This window comes from Lissotriton helveticus, chromosome 3_1, assembly GCF_964261635.1.
Source record: "Lissotriton helveticus chromosome 3_1, aLisHel1.1, whole genome shotgun sequence".
NCBI lineage: Eukaryota > Metazoa > Chordata > Amphibia > Caudata > Salamandridae > Lissotriton > Lissotriton helveticus.
This window is the reverse complement of record NC_136061.1, coordinates 332148424-332162983: the sequence shown is the minus strand read 5'-3', so window position 1 is coordinate 332162983 and position 14560 is coordinate 332148424. Positions and strand designations below refer to the sequence as shown.

The window sequence follows — 14560 nt, the reverse complement described above, 5'->3', positions numbered from 1 at the left end:
AAATTAAATGATGCTAATGTATGAAATAAAAATTGCCAATGAATTTTATTAAATGCCTTTTCTGCATCTAAGGCTGAAATTCCAGAGGGTAAAGTTAAAGTATGACTTTGTTCAATAATGTGAAGCAAAGTTCTGGTATTATTAGCGGAATATCTATTTTTCATAAAACCAGATTGGTCTGGATGTATAATAGAATCTAATATGGGTCCTAACCTAGTCGCAAGGATTTTAGCATATAACTTACAATCTGGATTAATTAGGGAAATTAGACGATAATTAGAAACTAGAGTGGGATCTTTATCTGGTTTCGGAAGTACTATAATTAAAGCTTTCGTAAAAGAGCCAGATGTAGTGCCAGTGGAGCCAACAAACGTAAATAGTTGGTGTAAAAAGGTAATAATTGTGGTTGAAATTCTTTATAAAATTCTGCTGGGATCCCATCAGGGCCAGGAGATTTATTCTTTTTAAGGGATGTTATAGCTGATAAAATTTCTTTTGTAGTAATAGGTGCGTCAAGATCATTCTTATCTGTTTGTGAAATCATGGGTAACTCACAGAAATGTAAAAAGGAATCCATCAAGGATACATCTTGAAAATCGGGTTTATTATAAAGTGTGGAATAGAAACTTAGAAATTCATCAACAATATCATTGTGAGAAATAGCAATTTTACCCTGGGAACCATGAATTGAATTAATTTGTGTTTTATCTTTTTTTATTCGAAGATAATTAGTCTTCCTGATCTATTGGCATTAAAACTAAATCTAGCTTTAGCATTAGAAAGTTGGATACCTGCTCTCTTGACTAAGGAGTGGGTTCAATTCATAACGCAAAATTTGTAGCTTAAATGTATATTGTGGATCGTTGGATGTAATAAAAAGTCGTTCAAATTTCGCAATCTGATTTTGAAGGTTTTTAGCACTTGCATGAAAGGATTTATTTTCGTGGGCCATAATAGATATGGAAACACCTCTAATATAAGCTTTGAAAGCATCCCATCTAGTAATCATAGAAGTAGAACCTTCAGGATTGAGTATAAAATATTCTTGAATGTCAGTTAAAAGTTTATGCTTGTTATACTCATTTAAAATTATACCAGTATTCATTCGCGACCTAGATTTTTTAGTAAAAGCTGTTTCTAAATTCAGGACCAAATAAATCATACCATGATCTGAGATGTCAATGTTACCAATCGTAGGATTTGATTTTGAAATAATGAAATGTCTGGACACCAGTAAACAATCAATTCTAAAATGAGAATTATAAGGGTTGGAAAAGAAAGTGAAACATTTTCCTGTAGGAAAGTATAATCTCCAAATATCTACCAATTTAGTGGCTTGAAGAAATGATTTGAACGCAAATAAACTTTAGAAGGATGAAACTTAGTAAGAGATAATCTATCAAGTAATGGGTCAGAAATAACATTAAAATCACTTCCAACAATTAAAGGGACATTACCAATCTTGAGAACCTCTGTTGTGAGATTAGACAAAAATACTGGATCATCCCCTGTAGGACCATAAACATTCAATAAAAATAAAAATGAGTCATGAACTTTAATCTTAACAAGTATAAATCTACCATCCTTATCAGAAGTTTTACTCTAAATGTGGCAATGTAGTTTCTTTGCAAATAAAATAGCTACACCATTCTTCCTACCATTAGCAGGCGATGAAACAATAACATCTACCCATTTTTTCTTCTTATCATTTAAAACTTTATCATCTATGTGAGTTTCTTGTATAAAACAAACATCTGCTTTGTAACTTTTAATATAATCTAGAATTTTCGTACGCTTAACTGGATGACGTAAACCTTTAACATTTAGTGAAACAACATTAAGTTGTTGTGTGTTAGCCATAATAAAAGAATTGAGAAGGAAAATAGAGAAGAGGAAGATAAAAGAAGATCAAGAGAATAAGAATGAGAAAAGGGTAGCTCCTGATAAAGAAGAAGGAAAAATACAACAAACAAGAGACATAAATGTGAAATGTGAAAACACGCATGACCATAACCGCTGGAGCTCTTTGATAAAGAAATTTCAGTATTGAGTCAGAAGAGACATATCAGATAAAAATCACGTAGCAGAGTCATTGGTATCCATAGAGAGCTGTGACTGGCGATCTAAAAAATGTTTCAAATCCCCAGGACGTTGAAAAGATTTTGAGAAGTTATCCTTCCAAATGCGCATTGTCGATGGATCAAAGAGACCATATTTGTAGCCTAGACTTCGCAGTTGAGGACGAAGAGAAGTGAATTCTTTCCGAGTTGAGACAGTTTCTCTGGTAAAGTCTTGATGAATAAATATTTTGTTTCCATTTGCCATCAGTGAAGGTATATCCCTAGCTGCTTTTCGGATTAATACCAAATGGTGATGTCGAAGGACTTTAAAAATCATTTGTCGCTGCTTTGTATGTAGAGGGTTCCTATGTGAGGGAATCCTGTGAGCCTTATCAATTTCAAACTTTTCTGGAAATTTAATTTGTAAAAGGCTAGGCAATAGACCCTCCAAATATAACCTACAATTATTTCCCTAAACATATTCAGGTAAATTAAATATGCGTAGATTATACTGTCTATTGCGATTTTACAAGTCCAATAATGCTGTGCAGAAAGGTGAAATTTTACCAACAAGTGGAGTAAAAGCATCAATTTAGCTTTATTATCCTGTATTTTGATGGAATTATCGGATATTTTCATTGGTAGGCTAGCCATTTCTTTGCATACATTTTTGATTTCAGAAGCAATGGTATGTGGATTGAGACGAAGTGCTGAATTTCCTCCAATATTAAAGAGAGTGAGGGTTAAGAAGACTCCACCACTTTAGATTTTGCAGGAGGCGGAGAAACGTGCTGCCTTCTTTTATTAGTAATTGTCTCTTAATTTCCATTTTGAAATAAAATGAGGCAGAATAATAATATATATAAGCCAAGTAGTTAATGTATAAGCAAAGCTGTGAAAACAAGCAAGAAATGGCTAGTGCAGCAGCTAAACCAGACTGGGGAGTGGCTAGGCCCAAGCCAGACCCTTCTCTGAAGATTACTCCGCCCCCCCGACTAACAATCCAGGCTGTACCTTGAGGCAGTGATGGAAGCTGGCACCAGGGGGGAGAAAACACCACTGACAACCCGCAGAAACTCTTCAAAATTGCCCACAATGCAGTTAAGTACCACCACAATGCAGCGACCTCAGTTTGGGGCGAAAACCGACTCAATATCGTCGTTAAATCGCCAAAATGGGCGAAAATGCGTCACTCGGCGGCCATCTTGATCAGCGCGTTTGCGCGTCTCCAAAGCATTTTAATTGCAGGCACAGCAGCGCAGTCATTTTCTCATTCTCCTTACGCGTTTCAACAACATTTGCCTTGATCACAGGTGGAGATCTTAAAGTGCAAAGTGCATTTATGCGCGCCTTTTATTGTAAAAGTCACATGACAGTCTTTAGAAAATACAGTCCCCATGATGCATTTTGCTTGGTAGTTGTAATGTAATGCACGGAATCTTGTTACATCCATATGCTCTATCAATTAAAAGATCATTTTTTTCGTGCATGCATCAGATATCATAGTGGGTTTATTTACTCACGATGTCTTGTGCTTGCTTAATGTGCCAAGTGCTCAATTTTAATTTTGGCCTTACAACCATGCCAGTCCTCCGGCACGATCAGAACAAGGAATCATCCCTTTCTTAATCCCTTCATGCGCCGTCACAATTTCACTTTTTAGCATTTCCTCTCTTGGGCTTGTAACGGTGAGTGGGTCATGCCCCCGATGTGAATCCACAAACAGCCTCCGAGCAAAGGGCCCCCGACCCTACAGGGCTGCCTCAGAACAATGGGCACGGAGCAGCCCATCACCTGGCTCTGCATTAAGAAACACGATGAGCCCCAATACCGGAGTGAAAGCATTTTAATTGCAGACACAGCAGCGCAGTCATTTTCTCCTTCTCCTTACGCGTTTCATCAACATTTGCCTTGATCACAGGTAGAGATCTTAAAGTGCAAAGAGCATTTATGCGTGCCTTTTATTTTAAAAGTCACATGGCAGTCTTTAGGAAGTACAGTCCCCATGATGCATTTTGCTTGGTAATTGTAATGCAATGCACGGAATCTTGTTACATCCATATGCTCTTTCTGAATCCCTTCCTGCACCGTCACAATTTCACTTATTAGCATTTCCTCTCTTGGACTTGTAACGGTGAGTGGGTCATAATATATATATATATATATATATATATATATATATATATATATATATATGTTTGTAACTTTTTATATAATATTAAAAATATAAAGTATGTGTTTAACATTTTTTATTAAGTTCATTTATTGGATTCTTTCAAATTTATATTAAATATACTTTATTGTTTTAATTACTTTTATTATTTAATATATTTATTATGTATTATTTTATTTTTTATATATGTATATATAAAATTCGATATTCTGAACAACTATATTTTTTACATCGATATGTTTTTCCTGATATTTTTGTACTTGCCTGTTTAAGTAAAGGGAGTCAATATTTTTGCATTCTATATTTTTTCATACATATTCTTTTTACTACTATATTTTTAACTCAATATTTTGTCAGTGAACCGATAAAGGAAAAAGGACAGCCTCCCTTCCTACCTGACCTTCTGATTGGGCATAAGGTCGTGAACCTTGCTCTGGCACCATACAGTCTGAGGTCACTGGCATTAAAGTGTGCAAGGGGAGTGTATCTATAACAAAATCCTCTGGACAGGTGAAAGCAGTATGTAACCCGATTCTCATGTTTGAACATGACACACAGCTTTGCTTTTGGAACACAGCAATTAGACAGCACTTACCTCATAGAAAGAGCGTGGAAGGGTTATTGCGAGTCCGGAGCTAAAAGTAAGTCTTCTAATTTCTGCACCTTTCACCAGCTCGGAATCAATACACTGTTCCAAAATCAAAGCTGCTGCCATGTTCAAACATGAGTAATGAAAGTAATTAAAGTTGAAAAGGATATGAAGGTAGCCCAATGAGATATCAGATGTTTTGAATTGGCCAAAAGGATCATGAATTGACGAAGAATGTGATTTTAAGTTTGGAACACATTTTTGTGTATTAGATTCTGTATTGTGCAATGTCAGAGGTTATTCATTTTATTTCTTATACATTTGCTGAGGTGGCCTGTGTGTTGCAGATTTTGATCTAAATTTTATATTTTGAATGATCTTGTCTTGCTCTGTCAAAATCAAAGACATTATTTGCACCCCACAACTTTCTAAATTCACCAGCCGTCACTATTATATGGACATGTATGATGATTTTTAAATTGTGTAGTTTATTAAATATTTACAAAGTGGACATTAATATGTGAATTTTGAATGGCACTAATAATAACAATAATTATGTATACATTTTGAACTAAGAAGACAGAGTGATATATCGTTTTACGTACTTTTTTTGCATTATCAGTATTGATGAACATTGTTTAAGTGCATTCTTACTGGGCTATTGTAATATAGTCTAGGTTTACACACGAAAATGTTTGGAACAAAATGGAGTCCTTTGTTTTATGAAAGCATCTACACTGTCTCTTTTAGTCAGAAAGGGTGACTCCTTAGGATTCTAGGTACAGGTAAGTGAACCTGACTTCTAACTCAAAGTATAAACAGTACGAACTATAATCAATGCCCAGTCAAATACTTGCTTTTATAACGAAAATAATTATTTTATTTCTAACTCTACACCTGCAAAGGAAAATTATGTTCATGAGCAATAACACAATCTTCTTGTAGTTAGGGTACTAGTCGTTGTCAGGCAAATCCCTGTCCCACCATCCTTTTAATAATGTGGGTTATTTCCCAAACATTGGGTTCAGCATCGAGGGAATGCATACTAGTAGCCATACTCAAGAGTTCCCCTTTGATTGTTCAATATTCATTAAAATGTGTCAATGGGTAGCAGTACAGGTAGCAGCAAATCACCCAGAGCCGAACAGGCCCAGTTCAAGTCTTACCTGCTCTTGAGGTGCGGAAGCGATCCGCAGGATAGCAAGTGCCCTCGGCGCGAGCACCTGTGAGTTCTTAACCTGCTCCAAGCTGACCAGGCTCTCTCTTTCCTGAGCAACACAGCTGTAGTCTTACAGTTACTGAAGCAGCTCCCAGCTCACACAGGTGCAGTAAGTTGACCTTACCCAGTGGGAGAGATCCTTTCTTCAGCTCCCAATTGGAGCCCAGTGAGGCTGAAACGACATCTGTGGTGTTCCCAGTAGTTCTCTCCCTGTGCGAGCTCGGCCTGCAAAATGCAGCCTCAGTCTTTTCCTCAGGTGACAGCCCAAAACTTCTTGGCAACGTTGATACCGGCATCCCCTCCAGGCACAAGGGATGCCGTAGGGCTTTACACTATGGTTGCAGACTCCCCTGGTGCAAACGCCGCCACCTAGGTGATTATGAGTCTCAGCACTCTCTTAGTAGCAACTTTCCCTGTGTACTCTTCTGGCAAATGATGCGCTCCTGGCATACGGGGTAACAGCAGCGCAGCAGTACGGGTTTGGCAAGTCCTACAGGGTACTATCTCACGGCTTAGTCCATGGCGGCCCTCTCAGGGCACACAGCTAAATCCTCACACATGACATCCTCACAGTAGGGCTCTCGAATGTATGTTGTTCCCTCAAACACTTTACTTTTCCTCACAGAGCACATTGGTCTTTGCAAGCAGAAAGGCACTGGTGCTCAGGCTCCAAGGTAGGTGGTCTTGAATTTCCTGGGTGAAGTGCCTTCACCCAGCAGAGAGACCAGTCCTGGTCACAGGCAGAAGTCTTGCCGAGCTTTCCTCCTCACACAGCCCTTCTGGCTGCTTGCCAGATGACAAAGTTTGGCGTCTCAACCTTCCCTTCTTATAGTCCATTTCCAGCACCAAAGTGTGATTGAGAGTCTGAGTTTTTTAAAGTTTTATGTTGGGGTTCTGCTTCTTTTGAACTGAACACTTCTCTTTTCTTCTTGCTCCTTGAAAGTATGTCAGTCACAGCAGGCAAGACTCAAAAGCAAATTGACCCACAACACAAAAACACGGGGGTGACCAGAGTTCACACCTAGACGCCAGCCAGAGTGATATGTGTATCAAAAGGTTAACAGCAGGCTTCCAGCCCTACTCTTAATGATTCACTTATCAGCTCCATCTTCTTCCTAAGATGTGGCCAGGCCCCTGCTTTGTGATCTACCATGGAATTAAAGTGCAACCTTTTGGAGTGTAAATGAAGGTTCCCTTCCACCCTTCTTCCAGTGTGTTCACTGAGGTGATTTTCTCCCCTCCTCATATCTTAAACTGGCACACCTGGGCTTTTCAAAATGGAACCCAGGGCCGTCTATGTAATGTACCATTGCAGGCACACTTGCACTCAGTGTACATTCACTCTCCGATTCTGTTACCTCCGTGCATTATGCCAAGAAGGACACAAATACAATTGGTGCACATATTCAGGTTGCGTGTAGTGCTCACTACTATAGCCTTTCTGAATTGTATCAAGGTTTGCTAATTACAAACACACACACTGTCAGCATACATATGCTCACCATATGCGTGCTGCAAAAAACTTCACCCTTCATGTATTGTATTGTACTGCACGTAAGCACACATAGGCCAAGCACATGCTTTCATTGTGCACACACTGCACAACACCACATCTCTCAAACAATGTCTTTCCAGCAGGCATACATACACTCAGCTAAAAAGAACAATTGATGGACAGACTGTAAAACAACATCATACATTCACCCCAGTACAGAGATCTGTACATCGGTTTTTTTTGGTCCCCATGCCGTTCCAGTTTAGACCCAGCCATATGCAAATCAGTCTTGACCTTGTTCCCCATGGGGCTGGAGACAAGCATCCTAGGACCGGTTTTGGGGTTTCATACATACACTCAGTACATGCACTAACTGCACAAATATTGCACAGCACTGCTCTACCCCTGTGCTGTACCCTTCCCGGGCACACACACACATCCAGTACAGAGTCACTACTCCTGCGCTGCACAGCCTTCCACATCCACCTGATGTAGGCTAAGGGTGACTTAAGCACACAGCAGCAGAACTTAAAAGTGAGTGAGGGTGTAAGCCTCAATACAGTGACACAGGGTAAAAAGGACCTGTTCACTACTACTGATCACTTCACGTATGCTGCCACCACCGTGCTCGTTCTACTGAATTCTTGGTGAAGGCGGTAGATTTCCACCACTATGAGAGTATTGATTTGGGCGCCCCTTCTAGTCCAACAAGACGACAGTCCATGAGCCTGGCCTAAGTCATGGCACACACAGATGAGCCATGTTTGCCTATGACAAACAAATCAGAATTAGGGATCCAGACAACAGTACAGCTGGGCACTCAGGACAGGAGTACACGTCTTTAATCATGCAGAGGACCTTTCCTCCATGGTTTGGGGGCACCGCTCGTAGGTTACACTGATGCACTGCCCTGTCCCACACCACAGCCTTGGCCCACCGACGCCATCGACTCCAGATTGTCAACCGATGCTGCTGCTTGCACCGTGACCTGAGGACCCACACAAAGCTTCCCCATCTCACACAGCAGCTTTGGGTCTACAGATGAAAGCGCTTCACCAACGACAACGCTGCACTGTGACCTGTCAGCATTGCATGAGCACTGCCCCACTTTGTACGGCAGCCCTGGTCTCACCGGCGCCGCTGGACGATCGTTATTGAGCTGCTCTACAAACCGTGACCTGAGGGCCCTGCATGACGTACCACTCCACTTCACACCGCAGCCCCAACACCTGTCAGCGCTCCTGACTTCAAACTCACAGAGTTCGACTTGCCCCGCGTGTGACATCAGGGGCTCTATGACTCTTTCACCGACATCGGGAACATGCCTGCCGAAGGCACTCCTCGGGAGCTCACCACACGGTCCGATGCCCTGCCTCTCCAAAGGTGCTGTTATGGGTGTCCCCGACACCGTAGTGGGCCTGCAAAGCCACAACCGGCCTGAACTGTTGGATTTGTTTGTTCACTACGCCGTGATAGCCCCAGATGGAGCTATTGACATCAAGGAAAACTGTTTATAATGTCTATTTTTCTCTTATTCGTATTTTGATCACTGTATTTTGGATTTTATAATTTTGGTCTTGTTTTACACAGATAAATATTGGGTATTTTACTAAAACTGGTATGGTGTCCTTTTGTAGTGTTTTCACTGTAAGGCTGTTGGTTATGTGCAAATGCTTTACACACTGCCTCTGGGATAAGCCTGACTGCTCGTGCCAGGCTACCAAGGGGGTGAGCACGGGTTATTTTAGACTTGTAATCCCTTTGTCCTGACTAGAGTAGTGGATTCTGCCTGGCTTAGGTGCAAACCCTAGCCAAAAAGAAAACAGTCGGACAACCGAGTCGAAGAAACTCTTATTCACAGGGGTTATTTGTAGCTGAGTGAAGGCTCATTTCAAACCCAACACATAGTAGGTACACAAAACTGCTGGTATTTTATCATTAAAAATGACTTATTAAGAGTAATCAGAACATAAACTGTATCAGAATGATGGAAACCATTATGGTAATCTTAGTAGTCATTATGTAGAATGAGTGCCCATTAGAAAAACACAAAGCATTTGACATCATACATCCCCACAACCTGTTTTCAACTAGTCTGATAATTAACACCTATATATTGTTGTATTTCAAGCCTCTGGGCAACTCTATTGGCTTACTGATTAGTATTTGCACTACATAAATAATGTTATGCAATATACTTATCCCTGCATACTTCAGAAAGCTGTCTGGTCTGCAGTCAGACAATGTCATTCCAGTATATCCCATCAAGCAATCTGACTTCAATTTTAGATGCCACAGAGGCTTTTGACTCTTTAGATTTGACATATCTCTTCCCGTTACTTCGGTGCCTGGGTCTGAGTTTGTAGTTTAATAAACAAATACAGCTTTTATATACTCTCCTTACTGTGCATGAATGGACTCATTCTGATCCATTCCCAATTTCACGCGGCATACGACAAGGCTGTCCATTACTGTTGTTGCTGTTCACCATTGCCATGGGGCTAGGCTCCGACAGCTTCATGCGAATAGAGGCATAGCCTTGACATCCAATTGTATCAATGTACGCAGATGACATTACTCTATATATATGTGATCCCCAGACGAACCTGGCCCCATTGAACCGGGAGGTCTTGCGGTTCAGGGGCTACTCCGGAATTCACATAAACTGGTCTAAATCTGTCTTATGTCCCCTCACAGAAACCATACCGCTCTTCTGTACTGAATATCTGCTGAAATGGGTGACTGACCCGTCAGATACTTAGGGATATGGCTCTGCAGAGATCGAGAGGAGTTATGGCGGGTCAATTACTGCCAGACAGTTGTTTGGCAGTAAGCCCGCATCCCGGGGTGGCCCAAGCTCTCGTTGTCTATGGCAGGTCGCATCAATATTGCAAAAATGATCATACATCCTAAGTTTCTTTTCCTCTTTGTGAAGGTCCTCTCCCACTCAACATGCAGTTTTTTAAGCATCTGATGTCCAACCTGATATCGCTAATATGGGTGGGCAAGCAGCCGCGAGCCTCCTATGAACTTCTCATGCTGGCACTATCACAGAGCAAATTGGGTGCACCTGACATGCAATTCTATGCTCTGTGCTTGCTGGCTCAATTTCTACACTACAAGCCTCACCCCACCAGACACCAACCACACTTAGCCATAGTGCACAACCACGCTTCCCCTTGGCCACTTATGACAGTGCTGTTTCTACCCTACAATGCACCCAAGGCCCAAATCAATACAGTGGAATGTGTACGATAGGCATGGGATGGGCTTCGAAGACGGGCCGGTCTTGCTATTCTACATGCTTCCTTTATTCATCTCACAAATAACCGCATACTCACTCTGTTACACAACAAGGGTGCTATCAGGTGCACAAATACAAGGGGCATCAGAGCTTTCATGGACCTATATCCTGATGATCAATTCATCCCTCCTTCTGTGAGCACAGCTTCGCATACCCTCACATTCCTAGATACACTATTATATTATAAACTCCGTGCTGTTTGTCGGATGCTAAATTATGCTTTTCCCACCCGGCCATTAACCCTTTCGGCACTTGAACATATACTTACTACTGGATCACCTCGAAAACTGATTACTCGCCTCTACACTCACACACAAAATTCCTCTCCTATTTCTATTACAAAAGCCCGGTAGACCTGGAATACAGACCTCGATTCTCCCCTGACGGACAAGAAATGGGTTTTTTTCTGTGGTCAACTAGAAATGCTATTCCTCAACTATCGGTTGCAACTCATACATTTTAAATACATACACTGCCTGTATCGCACACCATTTCGGTTAGTCAAAATGGGAGTATCTCCAGACCCTCATTGCTTACGATTTCACAACACTCAAGCCACATTCCTACATCTCTCCTGGATCTGCCCTGGGCTGGTAGATTTTTGGGGGAAGGTTTGCACCACAAGATACATCACTGGCTTGCCACCACCACTAGACCCCAAGATTTGCCTCCTCGGCTATGTCAAAGATATTCCCAATACATAGGGCCGCCTCACAGCAATGCTGCCTCTCTAAGCGAAATGCAGACTTGCGATGCATTGGGAAAGAAAACTGGCCCGACTACTCAAGCATTGCTACATGATACAGGCTACTGCCAAGAACAACTCTCTGCAAACTAGGAACTCATGCTACTGAGATCTCGCCCTGATGATATATGGGCTCCTTTCACTACCTTTCTTCGACAACAGGATGCAGACCCACATCCTATACAATGCCATTGCCATCAACCGGAACTATAGACTCTGTTTAGAGGCAAAATTAGTGACAGATAACACTCATTACCTTTTGCTTCTGTCTGAGGTGTGCATTAGGCCAATGCATTGGCTACACTGGTTGGGTTAATGTCGGCTACATAGTTGGTCTGTGACACTACTGCAAATCTACTTCATATATTATGTATGCTGTAATGAGTTCTTATCAGTGGAACCAAGCACCATGACTCAAAACACTGTACTGTATGTATATTTTGAAATGCCAATACATTTAAAAAAAACAATCATTCTTCATGTCTGTGCTCCTCACAAAATCTCAGTTTCCCTTTACACCCTTTTCCCCAGTGATTCTCTGGTGAGAAGGGAGGAGGAGTTGCTTTGCAATCTTTCATACCTCTGCTACCTGGAACAAACAATGTCTCAGACAAAAGGCAAGGCAAGCAAATATATCCAACCTTCCTTCCTTCTTCCTTCCAAATTTGTTCCATGTGAGGCTAGATGGCCTCATACTGCTAATCTCTACATGTAGCTCTCTGAGCATCAGGTTGGAAGATTCCTCTCCACTGGGATCCATGCTTCCTTGCATCCACATCTGTTCTGGTACCAGTACCATTGTAGTGACCGCTAACTATATCCCCCACCTTCAGCAATAGTTACCCACGCTCTCTCTTCTATTGGTGTTTTAGTTCCTCAAAGTGACAGTAATTTGTACCATTTAAAAAGAAAAGCAGGACAGTAGACCACCCTGGGATCAGAACCTCAAAAAATCCAGAGGTTGGAGTAGCATCAGATGTTATGTTCTAGATTAGGTAATTTGTACACTGTGTCATAAAAGCTAGAAATGCATGCTGTTTCCATCCTTCAAGGTCAACAGTAAATGGTTGTGGCAGGGGGCAACTGAATCCTGAAAACTGATGATGCCTCAGGAAAGAAATATTTAAATCTTTGCTGATTGGTCTATGTTCTTTGTCTAGGACAAATGTGCTCAACACCATTAACGGCAACTACCTCAAGACCTGTCGGTACAGCAAGGAGCACCATTACTGCCCCATATTCCAGCTAGGTGACATCGTCAGCTGGTCCGGAAGCAACTTTCAGAAAATGGCATCTGAGGTACAGTCATGAAAACATTTACTAGCCATCCTGAACGGTCAGAATTTATATTCAGTCGAAATTATATTTTCATGAAACATTAAATGTGTGTGTCAGGTCAGATTAGCAGCTAGACAATACTTGAGTACCATAACTTATATTTTATATGCAAAACATCTGTAAATACATGTTAAAATTATCGAAGCAACACATCTTATATGCTTATCTAGATGACGCTTGAAAAAATTAACATAACTACCTTTCTTCTGTTTTTAAAAGTCCTTAGATGTCTGTAGTGTCCCTATTAAGAGCAATCTTGCAAAACGTCTTTGTTAGAAATGGAGATCTATAGTTGACAGAGGTAGGTACATTTGTCCAAATAGGGCCCCTTGTTTTGAGTCAGGGTAAGAAGGATACACACTTTAGATAACCACTGCTCACCCCGGGTAACTTGGCACAAGCAGACAGACTTATCCCAAAGGCAATGTGTAAAGTATTTGTACTCAAAACACACAGTAATACAGTGATAACACCACAAATGGACACCACACCAGTTTAGGAAAATAAAGTATCTTTATCTAAACTTAACATGACCAAAACGACAAAAATACAACATACATGTATTAATATTATGACTTTAGAAAGGTTTCAAACAACATGGTCCTTAGAAAACTATGGATGCATGATTCCTCACAAAGTACCTGTAGATGCATCAAAATTTGCAAGGCCAAACAGCCGCAGAGGTGGGAAGCTTCGAAAACAAAGAGATGCGTCAGTTTCTGAGACCTCTGGGAGGAGATGTAACAGTTCTGCTGCACGCAGGAGAAATAATGCTGTTGAATCTGGACTGTAGGGGGAAGTGATGCGTCAACTGCAAGACAATTCTAGTCTGCTGGTGATGCGTTGAGAAAACTTGCCGCACAGGTGCGATGCGTGGAAATCCGTGATGCGTCGACGATCGGTGCAGCAGCATCGAATGGTGCTGCGTTGGTTTATTCAGCCACGATCCCTCAATGTGTCAGTTCTTGCAGTCGTGGCAGGCGCTGGGTCGGTTCTGCAGCAGTGCAGCAATGCGTGGAAATTCTTCTCGCACAGCAGTGCTGTGTATGAAAAACAGTCACAAGAAGAGCAATGCGGCGATTTCTCCAGTTCTTCTTTTCTTCCAGCTTCCAGCAGCAGTAACAACCTCCAGAGGCGCAAAACTGGAACAGGCACCTCCTGGCAGGTCTGAGCTATCATCAGCAGAGTTAAGGGGAACTAGGGGTGAAGTCTTTGTGTCCCCGAGACTTCAGAACAGGAGGCCAGCACACAGGCCTTTGGAGATTCTTCTTCAAGCAGGGTCAAGCAAAGTTCCAGTCTATTTCCTTTCCTTGGTAGAAACAGCAACTGCAGGCCAACCCCACACAGCACACAGCAAAGGGGCAGTACTCCTCCTCACCTCTCTTCAGCTCTTCTCTTTGGCAAAGGTTCCTCTTGAGTCCAGAAGTGATCTACAGTTCTAAGGTTTCAGGTGCAATACCTATACCCCACAATGTCTTTGTTCTCTTTGTGCAAGGGTATCTGAGCCCATTCCAAACCATTTCTGTAATCATTAGTACAGTATGACCACAGGGGGGTGGAGACAGCACTGTGCAAGGGAGACAGGCCCTATTCAGGTGCAAGGAAAATTCCTCCCACTACTCTAAATTCAGCCAAGG

General features: G+C 41.6%; 1 protein-coding gene across 1 annotated transcript in view; it reads left to right on the top strand.

Moving 5' to 3' along the window:
• P2RX5 (purinergic receptor P2X 5) overlaps window positions 1–14560 on the top strand; it is a 559306-nt gene that overhangs the window by 406905 nt on the left and 137841 nt on the right. Inside the window, exon 7 of the mRNA XM_078679950.1 lies at window positions 12746–12884. Within this exon, the coding sequence (XP_078536076.1) occupies window positions 12746–12884 (139 nt within the window). The remainder of the gene's footprint in view (window positions 1–12745; window positions 12885–14560) is intronic.